The sequence below is a fragment of the Zeugodacus cucurbitae genome, chromosome 2 (assembly GCF_028554725.1).
Source record: "Zeugodacus cucurbitae isolate PBARC_wt_2022May chromosome 2, idZeuCucr1.2, whole genome shotgun sequence".
Taxonomy (NCBI): Eukaryota; Metazoa; Arthropoda; class Insecta; order Diptera; family Tephritidae; genus Zeugodacus; species Zeugodacus cucurbitae.
The window spans coordinates 26,113,482-26,134,550 of record NC_071667.1 but is presented as its reverse complement, the minus strand read 5'-3'; the positions used below and the strand labels follow the sequence as shown (position 1 = coordinate 26,134,550).

Genomic DNA, 21,069 nt, shown 5'->3' with positions numbered 1-21,069 from the left:
GTGACTGCCTTCTTTTTATTTACATACTTACTTAATAATTTAAAAACTCTTCTCTATTTGAATGAATTCCAGCTACAAGGTGTCAAATGGATAAAACAAAAGTATGGTGAAGAATTGAAAGTAATACGTATGGGTCAACGTAGCTACTTGGATGTAATAGAAGTGGCTATCACTAAAGGATCTATTGTGCTGATCGAGAATATAGATGAGAACCTAGATCCCGTGTTGGATTCGTTACTCGGTAGAAATCTGATAAAGAAGGGCAAGTGAGTATTAAGTTGAGCTGAATTAAATTCGATAACGACGATTCGATTACTAAGTGTACTCCTTGATTTCCACTTAAACTCATTTTTTCAACTACTTGTTTTCAGAGCAATTAAAATTGGCGACAAGGAAATCGAGTATAACTCCAACTTCCGCTTAATATTACACACGAAATTAGCAAATCCACATTATAAGCCAGAAATGCAAGCACAAAGCACTTTAATTAATTTTACTGTAACACGTGACGGCTTGGAGGACCAACTATTAGCGGAAGTTGTTAAGGCCGAACGTCCTGATCTGGAAGATTTGAAGGTATACATGCGTAGAAATTTTAATGACAATACAAATTATTAAAATTTCAAACACTTTTAGGCCGAATTAACAAAGCAACAGAATGATTTTAAAATAATGCTGAAGAAACTTGAAGACGACCTTTTATCAAGATTATCATCGGCAGGTGAAAATATTTTGGGTGATACCGCTTTAGTGGAAAACTTAGAAACTACGAAGAGTACTGCTTCTGAGATTGAATTAAAGGTGAGCGGAAATAGTTTAGTACACATATTTAAATCCATATTTGCCCATGAGAACCTAGGATGCTGAATTCAAAATTATTACACATATTCGAATGCCGATCAATATAATTTTGTTATTATGAGTAAGGTTTAGCTGTTCCACGTTTAAATAGTAGTTGTTGTTGTTGCAACGGTTACCTAATCCTGTCTGAACCGGCAAGCATAAGTCAATTGTGATCGAAGACTTCTAACGGGAGGCCCAGAAAACCAGGGCCTATCGAACAATGTTTCGATAGGGTCGGTCTGTTAGATGTGTGGGGTTAATTGGACATGCAAAGAGATGGTTGGTGATATATGGATTAATAGGAGTTTACAGTATCCTGAACGAATATATGATATGTGGATAAATAGGAGTTTACAGTATCCTAAACGAAGTTGCGCGAGGTAAATTCAATGACATCCGGTTCTACGGTACCGGAATTGTACCGGATGTTATTCGTCCAAGGGCAGTCATTCGGTGATCTGAAACTGTTTGGATCGGTAAGTTACCTTTTAGTAGTGATGGTTGACAGTCTAAATGCCAAATCCTTGATTTCAGATAACACTTTTTATGAAGTCCTAATATTCAATAGAATTGTTAAATAGTGAAGCTTTAAATTTGTTCTGGTTTTAATATTTTTGGAATTAAATTTGGCTGTTTATGTAGTTTCAGCTTTTTTTAATGATTATCCAATTGCAATAATTACATCGGGAATTTGCTTCATATGTAAATAATAAAGTCTGATTTGATACCCTATTTTTGAACCGATTCTGGGAAAAATTTTGGGAAAAAACTTTTATTTCCTATGTGTATAGTTTCAGTGTCATGTAGTCTATATATTTGCTTTCTCTATACCGATGTTGAATGAAATATTGTACTATTTCAAAACTGAATAAACGATGCAGATTAGCGATTCTGATTTCTTAAAAATATGTGAAAGAAAAATTTCAAATAGTTTGAAAAGATTGTTTGTCTTCACTATGTTAATAACTTTCTAAAAACTCGAATATTTGTGATTGTTTTTTAGGTGGCTGAGGCTAAAATTACTTCAAAGGAAATTGACAAGGCACGCGAATATTATCGGCCAGCAGCTGCAAGAGCCAGTTTACTTTACTTCATACTCAACGAACTCAATACTATTAATCCCATTTATCAATTTTCGCTTAAGGTAAAGTGGTGAAATCTTAGATAATTCTTTACCAATAATGGCAGCCTACCTAAAGATACTATAATAAAGGCTTTACACTACTTCTATTAATTAAGTCTTGATCGTTTTTTAATATTCATCCATTTGTTACTGTATTATTTCAGGCTTTTAGTGTAGTCTTTCAAAAGGCCATCGCACGCGCCGATCCCGGCGAAAACTTAAATGCACGTGTTCTTAACTTAATTGATTGCATAACCTACTCGGTATTCCAATATACTTCGAGGGGTCTATTCGAATGTGATAAATTGATATTTGCCTCGCAAATGGCTTTTCAGGTACTTAAAATCACCAGGATTAACAATTCTGTGTACCATATTAAACTTAAATATTCTTATGGTAGATACTTTTGATGAACGAGGAGATTACATCTACGGAACTGGACTTTTTACTCCGCTTCCCGATCAAACCGCACGTTACTAGTCCAGTTGATTTTCTTTCCAATCAATCGTGGGGCGGAATATGCAGTCTGGCGTCTAAAGATGAATTTCGTAACCTCGATCGCGACATAGAGACTTCATCGAAACGCTGGAAGAAGCTGGTGGAGTCCGAAGCACCAGAGAAGGAGAAATTCCCACAGGAGTGGAAGAATAAGACGGCATTACAACGTCTTTGCATGATACGTGCATTGCGACCCGATCGCATGACCTACGCACTAGCGTAAATATTTTCCTAAAATCACTCATTAAGTATTCAATTAAACTATATTTACTCAACAGTGATTTCATTGCTGAGAAACTTGGTAACAAATATGTGGAGAATCGGGCTTTGGAATTTGCGAAATCTTTTGAGGAAACCAGTGCTTCCACACCAATTTTCTTTATACTCTCACCGGGCGTAAATCCACTGAAGGACGTTGAGGCGTTGGGAAAACTTTTGGGTTACACAATGGATCTGGGTAATTTTCACAATGTCTCTTTGGGCCAGGGACAAGAGGTAATTGCCGAGGCGGCTATGGATACTGCAGCTAAAAATGGGCATTGGGTTGTGTTGCAAAATATACATTTAGTGCGAAAATGGTTACCGGCTTTGGAAAAGAAATTGGAATTCTACGCAGAGGGCTCACATCCCGAATATCGCATGTTTTTGAGCGCTGAACCGGCCTCAACACCATCGGCGCACATTATACCACAAGTAAAGAAGTCTTAACAGTTGATACATACGCATATATATTTAAATTTCTATTAAATTTGTTTTGTTGCTCCCAGGGTATACTGGAGTCCTCTATTAAGATTACAAATGAACCGCCCACAGGCATGTTAGCCAATCTGCATAAAGCACTAGACAACTTCACACAAGAAACATTGGAAATGTCCGGCAAGGAAGCTGAATTCAAAGCTATACTCTTCTCACTTTGCTATTTCCATGCTGTGGTCGCTGAGCGTCGTAAATTCGGGCCGCAAGGTTGGAATAAGGTCTATCCATTTAATGTGGGCGATTTAAATATCAGTGTGTCGGTATTGTATAATTACCTCGAGGCTAATGCAAAGGTTCCATGGGAGGACTTGCGTTATCTCTTCGGAGAAATCATGTATGGTGGTCACATAACGGATGATTGGGATCGACGTTTGTGCATTACATATCTCGAAGAGTATATGCAACCAGATCTGGTAGATGGTGAATTGTTTCTAGCACCCGGTTTTCCTGCGCCGCCCAACACCGACTACGCCGGCTATCACGCATATGTTGACGAAACGATGCCAGCCGAATCTCCGTACCTCTACGGACTGCATCCGAACGCAGAGATAGGTTTCTTAACCACACGTGCGGAGAATATATTTCGCACTGTCTTTGAAATGCAACCGCGTGATGCTGGCGCTAGTGGTGGTGCCACGGTGACCAGGGAGGATAAGGTGAAACAAATTGTGGATGAGATTATGGAGAAATTACCGGAAGAGTTCAATATGGTGGAGATAATGAACAAGGTGGAGGAGCGTACGCCATACGTGATTGTGGCTTTTCAGGAATGTGAACGCATGAATTACCTGACAAGCGAGATGAAGCGCAGTCTAAAAGAGTTGGATTTGGGTTTGAAGGGCGAGTTGACGATCACCTCAGACATGGAGGTATTAGAAAATGCTCTCTTCCTGGACCAAGTGCCGCCAGTGTGGACGCAGCGCGCCTATCCATCGCTGCTAGGCTTGAATTCATGGTTTATCGATTTGTGTTTGCGATTACGGGAATTGGAGACATGGTCTACTGATTTTGTGGTGCGTACAATTGAAATATTTTCATTGTTTTTAAGCGAATGGTTTGGTGTTGCATTTTAGCTTCCTTCCTGTGTTTGGTTGGCCGGCTTTTTCAATCCGCAATCACTATTGACCGCAATTATGCAGAGCACCGCGCGGCGCAATGAATTACCGTTGGATAAGATGTGTCTACAATGTGATGTGACTAAAAAGCAGAAAGAGGATTTCACGTGAGTTCATCAAGCGATTTCATTTTGGAATTCCTCTTAGTTTTTGTTTTTTGGTTTTTTTTTTTACTAAAATTTCACAATTATTTATACTTGTATTAAATATATGTAAGTATGTAGTTACACTTATTACCTCTGAAATGAACTTTCAACCCAGAAGAAAGTTTTTCCCAACAACTAATCAATCATCAGCAGAGCCGCATTCAAGCATCAATCTCATCGAAAAGTTCGTCTCCACCATCACATAACATCAATATTACTATCGTTTAACCGTAAATAAATCAAGTCGCAAATTGAATTGACTTCTTCACTGACCTCGCCATGTACAAACATTCCTGTTACTCCCCTCAGTACGTGCGTTCGCAACATATAATACTTACGCTTACATTTATATATATACATATGTGTAGTATTATTATTTTTTTAACGCTGGGTTGCTGTGAATTTTCGCCAATTCTGACTGTGATTGCGTTGTCCACACAAGCATCTTAGGCGTAGTTTACATTTTCGTTGTTTTAACTAATTATACAATGCCACCAGTAACTGATTAGAACTTTGGCCAAACTTTCTTTCTAAAACTTTTGGGTTAATTTAAAAATAGTGGCTACTACTTCCGCCGACCTATTGTATTGTTATCGTAAGCTTTTTTCGGTCAAATATACATTTTAAACTCTGAAATATGTATTTATCTAACTTTAATTCTGCCTCGGTCGTGTTTCAATCCCACCAGCCACCGTCGGCTAGTCACGCACTTAGCCTACTTAACTCTCTTGATCGTCATTGTTTAACACTAATGCATTTTACTTGCAAGTTCAATTGCTTTTCAACTGGGTATACATACATATGTACTTATGCCAACGGCGAACCCAGAGGCCAAAAAGCGTTTCGGCTTGATTGCTTGGAGTTAGTTTGCTTATTAAATGAATATAAAATGTGATGTATCAGCAGTATGCAATGATTCAATGCGAGTTTATAAGAAAACCTACTATATATGTATGTACGTGTATATAATGTATAATAACAATAATATTAAAAATAATCGTCCAAAAATTAAATTAAATCAGAGTTAACAAAGATCTACAATCTAGTGTTTTTATCATCGTAATATCAATTTTGTGAAAGATTTATTCAAACCACACACAAGAAATATATCAAGTATTTAATGAGACCCATAAAGCCGAGTAGAATAACGAAAATTGTCATATATTATATAAGAGGACTGAGGTAATTCTTGAACCGAGTTTACACATTTTCACCACCAAGACCCAAGACTATACCTTCACTTATTTTGGCTAAGATATTTCATATATTAACCGATTTATAAGGTATAAAGCCCATCGTATTCTTGAAAAACCTATAATTAGGTATATGAGAGCTAGGGAAGTTATCACACGATTTTAACCATTTTTGGTACAGAGATACATTATTAAAAAAGTCCCTCTGAATTACATTCAAATATCTGAGAGATTTGCCGCTATTTACGGTGAAATATTACCCTTGGGCACTGAGTTCATAATGTTCGATGATGTCACAGCTCAAATACAGTATTTGTGTAAAGTTTAATTCCGCTATCATCACAGGTTCCTAATATATGTATATATTATAAAGTGAACGAATCAGATGGAATTCCAAAATGTGTTATATGGGAAGTAGGCGAGGTTGTGAACCGATTTCACCCATATATGACCATGTCTTTAGGGTGATAAATATTATATACCGAATTTCTTGAAAATCGGTGGAGTAGTTTGTGAGATATGGTTTTTGACCCATAAGTGGGTTACGCCACGCCCATTTTCCATTTTTTTTTAACTGAGTGCAGCTTTCTTCTGCCATTTCTTCTGTAAAATTTAGTGTTTCCGATGTTTTCCGTCAGTGAGTTAAGTTAACGCACTTTTAGTCATTTTCAACATAACCTTTGTATGGGAGGTGGACGTGGTTATTATACGATTTCACATATTTTTACAGTATATAAGGTGTACGTAAGATAAGCAACTGCAGAAAGTTTAGTTCGTATGGCTCTATTGGTTTTCGAAATATATACAAGGTTTTTATAGTTTTTCTATTTTGGCCATTTTGTGGCAATAGTCCGATTTCGCCCATTTAGCAACCCTCCCACAGTCACAATGAACATATGTCAAGTTATCCGTTGCACGGACTTACGGATAGACCGACATACAGATTGAAATCGTCTCGTCTCGTCTGGTCATCCTGATCATTTTGATTTATGTATGTATATTAGCAACTTCGGTCCGAGAGTATAAAAATATTCTTTGCACAATCACCTAATTTTTTAAATTTCCCCATTGCATCGAATTTCTTGAGTGTAAACTTTTCCGCAACACTGTAGAAGGGATTCCCTTAGGTATCATAAAGGTGATGAATTGATTTCGCAAATCACAACATAAGTACTTACAATGCGATCACATATTCACACAATGATGAGGGCAATTAGTCTGTCGCATGTCGTATAATTAAACAAACAAATCATTTAGTCAATTGGCGCAATCATTAACGACGGCAAGACGCGCCAGTAGAACCGTGACGATGTTGACGCCATTCAGCAAAATGTACACGAATGTACGAGTATGTGTGTGCATATGTAGCATCGGTGGTGCAACGACGCCGAAAGTGATGCCAATCATTGGCGAGACAGCAAAACTAGGCGTCAATAGGTTGGAAATCATCAGAATCATCAAATAACAGCGGCCACTGAGGCGGCGCTGGCACATCATTACGTGAAGCAGCGTGACAGGGCCACAATCATCTACATATACCAGTAAATATTATTTGCAACTGGGCATGACACACACATACATACGTACATATATAAATTTATATGGCAATAAAGTGCTAAACTCATTAGCAGAGCTATTTTTAGATATTCACAAGATTTTATATTTGAAGTGAGTTTCTTTGCAAAATCGATGATCTTAAATGTCACGATACCCGTATCCATATCTTACTGTTCATATGTACACAAATACATACATATATAAATAAGTTTGCATGCGTTTATTTATAGCACGGCTCCGCGTGAAGGCGCTTACGTTCATGGGATATTTATGGAAGGCGCCAGATGGGATGTACAGCAGGGTATCATTATGGAATCGCGTCTCAAAGAGCTCTATCCACCAATGCCAGTGATCAATATTCGGGTAGGTGAAATAACGTTGCTTTCAATAAAATTTGCAAATAAAACAAATACATAACATACATTTTTATGTCTGTACACTAGCGGTCAGATAAATGTTTCAATTGTTTCAAAATAATGGATTTGTGTGTACCAAAGAATAATTTTAAAAGTATTGAATGGAATAACCATATAAAATCTTACTTATAATAATAATAACACTAATTGCCTTATGAGAACAATATCGTATTTTCCATACATGACTAGTTATACATAAACTTGAAACTCCTCTAAAATATTATTATAAATCTTTTCTGCTGTTATATTTCTTAAATTTCTATAGAAAGATGGTATAAGGTTAAAAAGGATACTGATCTCATCTTTACACATTAGCCCAATTATTAGACGCGTACTGATACAAATTAATTGCACAATCTTTTTGATATCGAATTCTCTCAGTTTCTAGCTCAAATTGTTTTGTTTCCTTTACTGACTAAATTTCTGAAAAAAATTTTAGAAATGTTTTATAAAATACATATGTATGTACATACAAAATTTAAGTTTATTCCACCACAAATAATTAGAGGGTAAATAACAGAGATAGCACTGTCGGATAGGCAAACTGCCAAATCTGTTTGGAAGAAGGGGAGGTGGAATCTTCTAAGCATTTCCTTCACCAATGCCCAACATTTGCCCGACTGAGGTTGAAACACCTTGGTCGGCACACCTTCGGCGAACCTAGCGAATTGGCTTGAATTGTCATTAGCCGAATCAAAAAATTTGTAATAGATTCCAAGCGCTTTGTCGTATCGTTTGGGTCATTAGAAGTTTTTTGGTACCACAAAGGACAGTGTTCATAACTGTCCAAGAGAGATCTTGTGTATTTGCATAGACCATCAGCGTTGTAACCTAACCTAATCTAACCTTATAATAGACACTGAAGCACAGAAACGTCATCGTTCTCAGACATAGATACGAATACAATTATTTTCCGACGATTTTTTTTTCTTTTTTTATTACAAAAATTAAATAATCCTATCCGGATGAACTGAGACATGCATATAAAAATATACTAAAAATCAATGAAATTAATATTTGTTTAAATAAAAAACGCATTGCACCCCTCATCTGACCGCCAGTGTACTTAATGAGCATGCATTTGTTTAGCGAAAATTTAGGTACATTTGTACGTATGCCATATTTACCCAGAGGAAATGGAGTTCCAGCGAAGGTTAATAGATTCATAAGCCAAATGAAGGCAAACGCAAAATCGCCAGCGTCAACGGCAACGTCAACGTGAGCAATAGCATGCCACTAGGCGGCAATTATAGAGGCGTCTACAAATCGAATTCTATGAATGTACGAATATAAATGTGGAAATCACTGATGTGCAAATTAGCGAACCTTAGAAAATTGCAAATAACAAATAGAAATTAGATAAAAAGTGGAATATTTGTCTGGCGTCTTTAAAATCGTGGCATTGACGTTGAGGTAACAAACAATGTGAATGGCTCCAAAACGGGGCAATCGCATGTTGGATGCTGGCGCCATAAATTCAAATTCTTTGCAGCACATGTTTGCATTTTAAATTGAAAATGTACATATGTACATATATATGTATGCCAGTTTTGTATGCGCCATATACATATTTATAAACTTATACAATGTGTTAAGGAATCCACTGAACTTTGCGCCAGAAGTTCTATAGCTATAGCGTTTACATGCATACATGCATATACAATATTAAGGCTCCACATAAATAGTAATTTTGAAAAGCTAGCAGCTAGCTATAGCTTTGTTATGCCCGATATTTCTTACTAAATTTTCTTATTATTACGGTCTCTTCTGTGATCTTATGTCGGTCTGCTAATCGTGATTTTTTGTCCCGTTTCCCTCCGTATTTACCATAGTACATAGTTTTCGAGGCAACTGAGCGTGGCTCATCAAAAACTGACCGTTAAATAAATTTGTATCGATCACCTGGAGAATAGTCACCATATATGTATAATAACTTAGCGTTGTTTGATTACACTGCGCAATTTCCCTTTAAGATCTCGATCTCTTACTATAGTAGCTCAATCGGGCGCTGGGACAAAAACATACCTTCTAATCAGACTTACAGTCATTCGGTCGATAAGCATACTTATATCTTCATAACAAAGAAATCGCCTCCTAACAAGTTGAAATATTATATATTAGGTAAAAATAATAAGGTTACCAAAACGGACTCACCCATCATATGTATACTCGTACAAAGTTCGAGTATTAAAATAAATAGGACACAATATATTTAGGAATGACTATGTTTTTCACAAAAAAAGAAGATAACTATATTCTTATTCGTTTACAGGCTATTACGCAGGATAAGCAAGATTTGCGCAATATGTATGAATGCCCTTTGTATAAGACGCGTACTCGCGGCCCCACTTATGTCTGGACTTTCAACCTGAAAACCAAAGATAAACCCGGTAAATGGACGCTAGCTGGCGTGGCTCTGCTACTGCAACCTTGAATAATACAACAATTGTCGTCATCAATAATAATAATAATTAAATAATAATAATTGTTTTTTTAAATTCCAACAATATAAAATGTAGTGCAGCAATATGTGTAAATCCAATTTACTAATGCTTATTTAGTTATGTAGAGAAATATACAGCCTTAGGCTTAATGTAGATTGTTTAATGAATATATAACATAGATATATTAATTTGTAAAATTTGGAAATTAAAAAGAAGGAAATAAATAAAGTGAAAAAGCGATGGATATTATTAAAACTCCAATTTATATTGGAGTTAAAACATGATTACGACCTCTAGTCTTTTGTGTCCGTTGTGTCCGAGAGAAAGACTCTGATTATGAAGGCGTTGGGAACGCTCAGAGTTCGACGACCTAGTGCGAGCTTGTATATATTTTGTTCTTCAAGCCGCTGCACACGCTCCGCACTCGACTCTCAAGCGCGTATTTGGCGGGTTTTGAAATATTGTTCAGCAAGCTGCTGCGAGCACTCGATAATCGACTCTATGGCACACGATTGCGATGCGAAGGGAATGACTTTCAAGACGATTCATTTTCACAAAATTTCCGTCACGGAATCTTTTTGATACCCTCACCTGGGAACTATTTCCAAAAGTTTGAGATTCTAGCAATAAATATAGCCTATGTTACTCGGGTGAATATAGCTTTCCAATGGTGAAAGAAATTTTTGAATTCGGTTTCGGTAGTTTTCGAGTTTATTCAATACAAACATATATACAAATCTTTCTTCTTTATAATATTATAGTAGTATAGATGAGTGTTATCTGGGCTTTGCGCCATATAAGGCTATTTGTACAAGCCACATGAGCACGAACGCACCAAATTATTCCGAATCGCCGTTGAACAAAGTGTAGATGGATACAGCTGACACTGAAAAATGTCCAAACAACATTCAATAATATTTGAGTATGTGAAAGATCAGTGCTACGTGGATGTTGCATGATCTCACAATCAGAGCAAAAAATTCCGAAAATCACAATTATTTACTGAAATCGTTTCATATTTAAGAAATAAAATAATTGTATCTTAGTAATGCTGATTGGTTAGCACTCATTAAAAAAAACTCAGCAACAATGTAATTCATCAATAAATGTAGAGAAAGTAATAAAAACAAAACGAAAACTCCCCTTTTCCAATTAATAAATTACTCATATTTTATTAAAAAAAAGTATTAAAAAGCTCATTTATTGTCTATGAATTACATATAAAAATATATGTGTATTATCAAAAATAATTTTTTTTTTTAAAAAATATATGATAATGACGTATTAATAAATATATGTACGTAAATAAATGCGTCGAATGGTTTCAAAAATGTTGCTACGTACACTTAGTTGTTATTGTTATTATTTTTGTTAATTTGTCTCTCAGTACCGGTTGACTAATGAGATAATCAATTGAAATACACAACAAAATATATTTATTACGTTTTACGTACGTACATACATATTATGTATGAGATCTTATCAGTTAACACGTCATTACGGTACTTTATTATTACTCGTTCTGGTAAATATTTCCAAAAAATATTCAATTTTGTTAATAAAAAATGTGCTTCTACGCACAGTGAGGATATTGCATAAAATCATTGCAATTCTATATAAACAAGCGGGGATGTACTTTTAAATTGCATAATCAATAGACATACATACATATACAATTATTTCCATAATAACAAAGATACGAGAGAGCAGTACTCAGGATCTTTGAAGCGTTGGCTTAGGATCGTTTGATTGCTTGCTCAAAGAAGATTTCTAAAGATTTATTATCGATAATCAGTTATAATCTGTTTCCTATACTCGCCCAAAAAAACAAAATATATTTTGAAACAACAACACGAATGTTACATTTTCTCCGGGGTTGGTCAAAAATAAGCGAAGTCATTGATATAAGACAAAATAATTACTAGGGACGATTAGTTAAAATCTCTCAAAGCAGCAAAAACTGTTTAGTTTCGTTAAATCAGTTCTCTTCAGGGAAATTTGCCACTCAATTTGTCATTCGCTTACAAAAAACCGCTTTAATAAAAGCGTATATACATACATATGCACGTAGGTGAACAAAACTACAGTGGAACTTCCTTAACTTGAATCACCAATTAATAAATAATCCAAAAAAAACTGCGAGTTAGAGAGACTTCCGAGTTATATAAGGTAATTTATATGAAATTTTGCTGCAAATTCCAAAGTTCGAGTTATGGAGGATTTTGAGGTATAGAGTTATGTAACTTTCAACTGTATTATACTCTGTGCAACATGATGCGTGCGTATAAACAATTCAAAGTTATTCTTATATACAAATATTTAACAATTACTTGTATTTTTGGTATTTATATAGACATAGAAATAATTATCTCCTTAAGAGATAGAAACCAATTATTTAGTGATTATGGAGGCGTTTACTCTTTCTAATGACTCTTTAAGTAATGAGATCTGGCGCTGCACAGTGGTACAAATTTAAAATAAAGGTAGAAAAAAGTCAGAAAACTCAAACATTTTTACTATTATTGCAATTCATTTTAATTTGTGTAACAAATGTTTTTAACTATTAAAATATGCTTTTCGTTTATATTTAATGAATTTTTAGCACTTTGAAGTCAAATTCAAAACACTGTGTATCGTGAGAAAAATTTAACCGCTTAATTTAAGTGAAGTCAACTAAAATCTGAAGATAACAGAGCAATTAGAGAAAAAATGTTTCGAGGCATTTACAATCACTCGAAGAAGGTTTTTGGACTATGAGACAAACTTCACTGAACACATGCCATGGTCATTCCCATTATAGGTAGGTCGGTTCTTCTTATTTTTTCATTGAATTGGATTTTTTATTGAATTCTTATAAGGATTAAAGAAATCATTAACTTGACACTGTAATCCACAAAGGAATTTTAATTATTTCAGTACTCTCATACTTTCGGTTAAATTTCATTTCATTGGAAGAGACTAGCGATAAGAACACAAACACCAAGCGATTTGGGATTTGAGAGTGTTGAGAAGAATCCCAAAAAAAAGTGTTTTATTGATGAAATAATTTCTTATGGTCACAATGTAGTCTGAATAGCTAGGCAACCAGCGCTTGGGCGGCTATGACGAATGACTTAAGACGAAACTCTTTTGATGATAACCAGCGGCGACAGCAGTTTGGCAGCCAACGCTGTCAAAAGAAAATATATGTATGCAAGTGTGTGTGTGAATGCGAAGACAAAGTCTCAAAGTCAAAGACAGTCGATAGTGACGAGAGGCGCGAAGAAATTTATGCGGTATTTACTGCGTACACACATCTATGTGCGTGTGTATGGGTGCGTTTGTATTAATGTATTTATGACTGTGTGTATACACACTATTATCTGGCGGCTGGATGATTTATTGCTTTCGTGCCGAGAGGAAGCGCGGCTGAAAATGTATTTGCAAATATTGGCCATTCAGTAGTGAAAAGAACGTGAACGAACTGACAACGCGTGCGACAGACATTTTTTTTTTGTAAATCTAAGTGAAAAATCGTGAACCAAAGTACTAAGAATAATTACCAATTCGAAGTTAAACTTATACCGTGTTATACATACATACATACATACATAAATAGCAGAAGCGTTAAAAAAAAAGACTTCACTTAAAAGTATTACCACATATTTTTGCATAATTCGAATTCGGTGCAAGCAAACTGGCGAGATTAACATTTTGGCGCATGTCATTACGCGTTGGGCATACTCGTCCATGCATACATATTTACCCGAGCGTACTATATTAGTATGTGCATACAATGTTGCGATTCACCAGCGCTTAAGACGCCCCGACCTGCGGGTAGTAACTCTCTTATTAATTTCAATTTTACTTTTCATACTATTTTCTAACGTGTATAAACGCTAAAACAACAACACTTCAAAATCAGCCCGGCGCATTCACTTAGCCACAGAGCAAGCCGCTGTGACGTCAGCGTCGCAGCAACAGCGCAATCGCTAACGCAGTAGGCAATGCGCATAACAACAACAAAGCGCTTAAAAGCCATGATCACAATCGATTAGCTATTAGCCGGCAATTGTTGCTTTGTATACACCAACATGCATACACACATACAGACCTACAGTGGCTTGCACGCTTCCAATTGTTGTAAGCCGATTTGCGTGGAGCCACTGTGCCGCTGAGCTGCTGAGCCGCTGATCCGCAATTCCGTCGCGTCGCCGCTCTGCTTGTCCGCTGCTGTGCCGCAAAAGTTCTATAAAACTAACGTACGCTTGGCGTTCCACTGTGATTCTTTCTTACGTCTGCGACAGTGGTGGCTGCGGTTGATTAATCGATTGCTCACTCAAGTGTTCGCACGACCGCGTTTCCTGTTTCGCATCCAGTCGACAAATTTGCATTAGCTTAAGCAAACAGCAAACGATTCTCAAAGTAACCGTGTGTTTTTGTTTTTTTGTTGTTATTATTGTTATAGTTAAATGTGCTCTTGCGGAGGATCAAATGCGTTCCAGCGGCGATCCACATCCATTTTGCAGCCTTTCGAATTTACCGCCATAGCCTGCAAGGCAACCATCCGCGAGCCGTTTCAAAGAAATTATTAGCTTGCAACATTGTAAGGCACATACAGACGTGGCTTGCAGACGCGCCTAGCAAAGGCAAACTGCAGCGCCAAATAAACTTAAGTCATTTTCTAATATTTCGCCTCGTCCACAGAGGATACTGTTACCACGCGCGTTTCTCCTTCGTCCGTCTGCCTTGTGCCTTGTTGAGCGGTGGCTCCGTGCGGGCACTCCTTCATACATAAACACATACAAACATAAAAGGCAACATATACATATATGAATGTGTGAAATTGTGTGTGTGCATGCGTGTGTACTGAAATCTTTTCGCGGTTCAATTGATCGCCTTCGATACGCGAACTTTGTTTGCCAATCGCGCACTTTACGGTCCATCGATCGATTCAGTTCGCTTTCATCCACGGCATTGTGCGTTTATTAAAGTCGCAAAGAAACGCTTGAATTTCATTAACCATCCGTAACGGTGTTTCTAGTGAAATTTTATACATTTATTATATTAAAAATAATTATTTAACAAAAAACAAACACAATTAAATGTGTGCTATTCATATTTTACAGAGAATCAAATAAATTTAATATTTCCGATGAATAAAGGAGGCAACAGCAAAAAACTTTTATAATTATATTATACGTATAATCAGTGCAAAAAAGCGTGTTTAATCTATTCAGTGTTGTTACGTGAAAATAAAGTGTTGCGCAGTTGCAAGCCTTACTTAGTAGCAACTACTTAATTGAGCGAGTGAACTATTTTAACCAGTGCATTACTTTTACGTTACGTAAATACGTAAAATTACATACTTGCATATATCTACACATAAAAGACGGCAGTTTGGTACTCAAGAGCGGCATAGCCAGACCTTATTGCATTACATTTTGGATTAACGTTTTCATCGTTGTTGCAGTAAAATTCAAACAAATAATATGAAGTTCTTCGCAATCATCTTTTCACGTACGTAAATTTATTTAAGTGTTTACGTTTACAAAAAATATTCAATAAATTAACTTGAATGAAGGAGAGATAGAGCTTTCCGGAAATAGAACATAATTAAAAAATACTTATTTTTATTAACACTAATCATATTCGGTGTCTCTTAATGTAATGGACTTCGAAAGCCATTTCTGCGTGATGCTTTCACCCCATAGGTGAACGAAAAATCTCGACCAGAGCAGGGTTCAATCAAATAACATTTAAAGGGTTAGGTGGGTTTCAGATGCTGAAAACAAGGATATTTTTACTTCTTTTATATACAATAATATATTTCATTTAAACAATGCAGCATATCAAAGATACATATTTAAACAGTTTTTTATGAAATTTGTATTGACAAATTCGACAAACTCAGTCGTTAGTATCTCATCTCCCATGACGTGTCCAAAAAAAGCTCTTGCCGTGGACCAAATAATACATTATTGGTCCATCCAAAGACAATAAAATTATAATTTGATAGTATATGGATACATCTAGTTAATATGGACGAAGGCAAAACAAATACAGTAGTTTCCGAAATAACGAACACATTAATTGTCAGGCCCGTTCGTTACATCGAATTTTTCGTTAATTCGAGTACCATAAATTCCAGTTTATTAAATTATGTATTTAAAGAAAAGAAAAATCATAACAGAACAATTCAAATGTTGTCTTAAAAAAGTAATGTGCTTAAAAAGCAATTTCACGTTATACGTGATCAAAATATTTTTCATTTAATACTCGGAAATTTCTACAGCTATTTAAAAACTTGATTAATCGTTGTTGTTGTTGTTGTTGTTGTAGCGGCATAAAACATTCCCCAAATAATTTTGAGGAATGCTGCCGATTTGACAGTCCTTGGCCGGATAAAAATCCGGGTCCGTTCCGGTTACGACTGTCGTGGGAACGGCTTGATTAATCGTCGTTCGCTTCGTTGGAATACGAAGATTATATTTGATAGCTTTTCCTGAAGTTAAATCAATACAATAAGTTTTGCGAAATTGATATTTTACTAATTTTTCTAATTTTTTTATTTTAAATTCTGTTTTTACCACGATTTTATTTGATTTTAACTCGTTATTTCGGGAAACAACTGCATTAATTTGAAACAACTGCATTTTGAATTTTTGACAGAATTTTAACCAAAAAACTCACCCTTTTGTAAAATTATAGCCATATATTGGTTCGAAAAAATAGTTGTAATAAAAGTAAAAACACTTTGTTCATTAACTAGATAATTATTTTAAAGCTGTTTGCAAAATTTGAACGAAATAGCTTCATTACTTTTCGAGAAATCGTGTCCACTGATTTAAAAAATTGAGTTTTGAGATAAACGTTTAAACCCTTACATTCTAAATTCCAAAGGTTCTATCTCGTAGAATTTTACTTGGATAAATTTGATATTTTTGGATAATTTTTAAAGATTTTGTACAATTTAATAAGACAAAAAGGATTTTTTTCATTTTTAAATTTTGAAACCCACTTAATCCCTTAAGTCCTAAAATAAAATTTTCATTTTGAAAATTAGATCATTTTACTCATAAATCTTTCATAACAAAGTAATTCCATGGAAACATCATTCATATTGATAGGCACCTTACATATAAAGTAGGTATATATTTTAAAATCTTAATAAATTGAAAAGAAAAGAAAAGCAATACGCAATTATTGTTTTGCTATAATATAAATTAGATTTTAATCGAATTATTTATTAAAAGCACGTACATTCCTAGAGGCGTATTTCTGTAAATAAATGAACATATATGAATCAGAAAACATTTGCAGTTAAGCACGAGGAATGTGTGATAAATCAATAATTTAAGTTAAATAGTTGTCATCAAGAGCGATACACCGATTATACCGATCGTGTGACCTAACGTTCTGTTACCTTTTTTTGTAGCCCTTAGCTAACGCGATCACATCTTCACTGGCGGTAAATATCGAAATAAATTCGACTTTTGAAAATAAAAAAAACCGCGGGGACTAGATCCCTAGAATTATATGGATATGGAGGCAATTCGAAACTCAATTCATGTTATTTTTTCACAATTTTCGATTCGTTGTCTCGATTGTGAGTTCACGCTTCATTTAATATAGTGGTTCATTAATCATTAAGGGCGGTTCGGTGGGTTTGAAGATTAAAAAGAAAAGAAGAAGAAAAAAATCGAGTTTTTGTTATTGCCTTATTAATTAATACAATACATTGAAAATATTCTCTAAAAATTCAAATTGATCCGAGTAAAATTCGGAGAGTTAGACCGTTTGGAAGCTCTGCCCATCAGGGCACGTCAGTTTCAATTCAAAACTTAAAACGCGTTTATCTCAAAACTCAATTATTTAAGACGGTTATCGAAAAATTATAAAGGGACACATCTTTGAAAAAACATTATCTAGTTATCAAAAAAAGGTTTTTTATTACAAGTAATACAAAGTCTGTCAAAAATTCAAATTTTATTTTTTTTAATTCCTTGGCTCAATAATGAGATTTATCAGCGTACTAACGAAATACTTTTGGTTTTTTGATTTTGGATAAGCCAATTGTGAGTTATGCTTTCGACTACAAGAGCTTTTTTTTGAGACGTCAAGGGAGATGGTATTTTTCGCGCATAAATTGTCCGAAGCACGATCGTTTCTTTCAATCATGTGCTACGTTCCTCTGTGGTCTTTCAGTTTTTCTAATGTGACAGCTACATTGAGCGACTAAACTTTTTCTGCATTATGCTAAGATATTGACTTTATTATTTTATAAGGTTTACAGGGAGACTGGAATATTGATTTATTTATAAGAAAAATATTTGGGCTCTTATGGGTATAAGATAATAACCTAGTCTTGTCAAATGCAATATGTACATACATACACATATGACACAAGAACCAAATACTTTTGAACTACTAATCAATGTTGTAAAAGCACTTTCATTACATCATCTGGGGAACTTCAATTTCGACTTGTATGTATTTAAAATAATAAGTAGATGTTTTTTATTTCATAAAATATACATATATTGCACACACACAATTCTCCCTTTTCCATGGCAATGGAATCTGTGTAGCGAGGTACTGCAAGGGCGGAGTGTATTCCTACGATCTGGTATGTAGCCCAGCCAGACCAATTGGCGTCTATCGATTCAGCCGATTTTTTGCGCTGTCTGTTTATTAATTTAATGTACGATTGTGAATTCGTATTTAAATGCATTAATATGGGTGAGATAAGCGTCAACGTGTTGATTGCATACGAAGAGTTTCTGAGTAAAAACGAAACCGTGATACAGACAATGTGTAGTAATAAATGATTTAACAGAAAACGTGTCTCGCATAAAACTGTTTAACTATTCCATGGGCTTTTCGAAAACAAAAATGACATACATATGTATGTATTTTTTTTCTTATCTCATATGAAAATTATAAAGCATAGGAAATAGCGCAAATTTGTAAGATTCTCAACATATGCGTTAACTTATTTGTGAAACTATTTTAGGCGATGAAATCAATTGCTTCATGTTTGAGGTAGACAACTTTGCGCCAATAGACGCACGTGCGACTCAAAGGCGTATTTACACAAGATCTGTTCACTTTTTTAAAACGTAGTTATAGTAAAATGACTTTTTTAGGTATTAAATATAAATTATTAAAATAATTAAATTACCCAAGAATAAACTCAACTATTTGAAGTTACAGAAAATATAAATATTTGATTTAGTATTGGATATTAAAATTATATATGTATTAATTTCAGACAAACTCAATATAATCAATTACCAACGTAATCTATACTATAATTTATGAAAATTTACTAATTAACTGTGAAATGTCTTTTAGACTTTATCGTACATAGTTTTCAATTCTAACCGTTTCTCCGATACGATAAAGTAGATTCAGTTCATAGAGTATTTGCTTATAAATAATGATTAATTTTTAAACTAACTAACATTAACGAATGTTCATTACTATTTTTCATGCAATAGTTGCCTTGTATGCCTTCGCATTGGCGCACTCGTTGGCGATAGATACGAATGTCAAGTGTCAAATGAATTGCGATCTGCAGGACTATAAACCGGTCTGTGGTACAGATGATGCTGGCAACACGAAAACCTTCAATAATTTGTGCATTCTGAAGACAGAGAATTGCCTGCGACATCTTTGTAAGTAAAAATTCGATATATAAACTTAATGATTTACATAATATTTTGATCATCATATACAATTATACGAACTTAATTAATATGAATTTACTAATTTGTATTTTTAACTTTTTAACTTTCCATTGCAGCATTCCAGAAAACTGCCGATGGTGTATGTCCATAGATGCTAATTATTCACAAAAAAAAAAAAAAAACGAAGAAACAGTACCAACTTCTAAACATCAGTGATCCGGTTCTAATAATTAACAATTAAATTAGTTAATAAATTAAGTGCAAAATATGTATGTCAAGCAATTTTATCGTTTTATTGATTAACTGATACTTTTCATAAGCACATTTTCATCTCAACATTTGGCACACCCAAATATGACATCAATATAAATATACTATATATTACAAGATCTAATTAAAATAGATTATGTATTTTTGGGAATTTTACAATAAAAACAAGTTATATATAATATACCGGCATCGGCAAGGCAAGTCTAGCGCCGCCCTTGATCCTGTATGTCGCACCCGACAATGTTCTAGATTTCAATATGTAAATTTTGGAATTGCGATTTTGCCATTCAAGCGGCCGCCGTTGGTTACAATGTAGTCCTAAGTGGTATTTGTGTGATATTCTTAAGTTTTGATTTGGAAAAGTCGTACATTTACTGTAAAATTGCATGTATAGAAATGTAAAAAATAAAATAAAATTATACAAAGTACATTATGCAAAAATTTCCATGGAAGTGTTTCATTTAAAAATCAACGGAAAAAGAGTACCGTGAGAGTGGAGTGATAACAGTTATGTTTGACCGGATATAAAAGGGTATACTGCCAACCAGGGATAAAGGGATGTCCAACTTATTCCAGTGGGAGAGCGCCTCAAAATTTGCGTTTTTTATAACATTTTGATTTATTACCAGATCAGACAAAATACAAATTTTTGGCCATTATATTAAAATACCCAACATTTAATACGGCTAATAATTATTTTACACTTAACGATTAATATAAATAATAACTATTTAAATCTCGGTTAGCGATATTATGGTATATTAAACCAACCGGTTTTCAAACTTTCAGTGGTAAATAAAGTAAATCAATACGTATCAACTGGCAAATAATATTTTTTTCCATGGAAAACTAAAATCTCGCTGCTGCAGATCACAAAACATTTTTTCAAATACCTTAAAATTTCGCGTTTCCTTTTATATTTATTGTTTTAAGTTCTAATAAGTGATCTTGCACGGCGGTTATAAATGTCTCCGTCGCATTATTTTTTGGCATCATTTCAATCTGGCCGTCCCTCTTTTCCAATTGCGAAACGTCAA

The 21,069-nt window shown here is 34.7% G+C and overlaps 2 protein-coding genes across 8 annotated transcripts in view; both read left to right on the top strand.

The window, feature by feature from the left end:
* The window catches only part of LOC105213112 (dynein beta chain, ciliary), a 30,138-nt gene extending 19,769 nt beyond the window's left edge, over window positions 1-10,369 (top strand). Inside the window, exons 19-29 of the mRNA XM_011185683.3 lie at window positions 73-266; window positions 372-576; window positions 637-801; window positions 1,847-1,987; window positions 2,131-2,301; window positions 2,367-2,683; window positions 2,743-3,157; window positions 3,232-4,233; window positions 4,294-4,442; window positions 7,462-7,594; window positions 9,920-10,369. Of these exons, the coding sequence (XP_011183985.2) occupies window positions 73-266; window positions 372-576; window positions 637-801; window positions 1,847-1,987; window positions 2,131-2,301; window positions 2,367-2,683; window positions 2,743-3,157; window positions 3,232-4,233; window positions 4,294-4,442; window positions 7,462-7,594; window positions 9,920-10,081 (3,054 nt within the window). The 3' untranslated portion in view covers window positions 10,082-10,369. The remainder of the gene's footprint in view (window positions 1-72; window positions 267-371; window positions 577-636; window positions 802-1,846; window positions 1,988-2,130; window positions 2,302-2,366; window positions 2,684-2,742; window positions 3,158-3,231; window positions 4,234-4,293; window positions 4,443-7,461; window positions 7,595-9,919) is intronic.
* Window positions 10,370-13,488: 3,119 nt separating this feature from the next.
* LOC105213113 (Kazal peptide Pr13a) lies at window positions 13,489-20,479 on the top strand. Of its 7 annotated transcripts, none has more exons than XM_029040920.2 (4): window positions 13,489-13,616; window positions 15,200-15,590; window positions 19,574-19,750; window positions 19,879-20,479. In XM_029040920.2, the coding sequence occupies exons 2-4, from the start codon at window positions 15,563-15,565 to the stop codon at window positions 19,911-19,913; spliced, it is 240 nt and encodes a 79-aa protein (XP_028896753.1). In that variant the 5' UTR covers window positions 13,489-13,616; window positions 15,200-15,562; the 3' UTR covers window positions 19,914-20,479. The 7 variants fall into 7 exon arrangements, with proteins under 7 accessions (XP_028896753.1, XP_028896752.1, XP_054091936.1 ...); XM_029040919.2 differs by having other exon boundaries at window positions 13,524-13,722; XM_054235961.1 differs by lacking the exon at window positions 13,489-13,616 and adding an exon at window positions 13,794-13,907.
* The last annotated feature ends 590 nt before the right edge of the window (window positions 20,480-21,069 follow it).

Excerpts from the sequence above, each read along its gene's own strand:
- LOC105213113 (XM_029040920.2), top strand. The coding sequence starts at position 15,563 with ATGAAGTTCTTCGCAATCATCTTTTCAC. Across the intron at positions 15,591-19,573 it reads CTTCGCAATCATCTTTTCAC|TTGCCTTGTATGCCTTCGCA; the intron begins GTACGTAAATTT and ends TTCATGCAATAG. Across the intron at positions 19,751-19,878 it reads GAATTGCCTGCGACATCTTT|CATTCCAGAAAACTGCCGAT; the intron begins GTAAGTAAAAAT and ends TTTCCATTGCAG.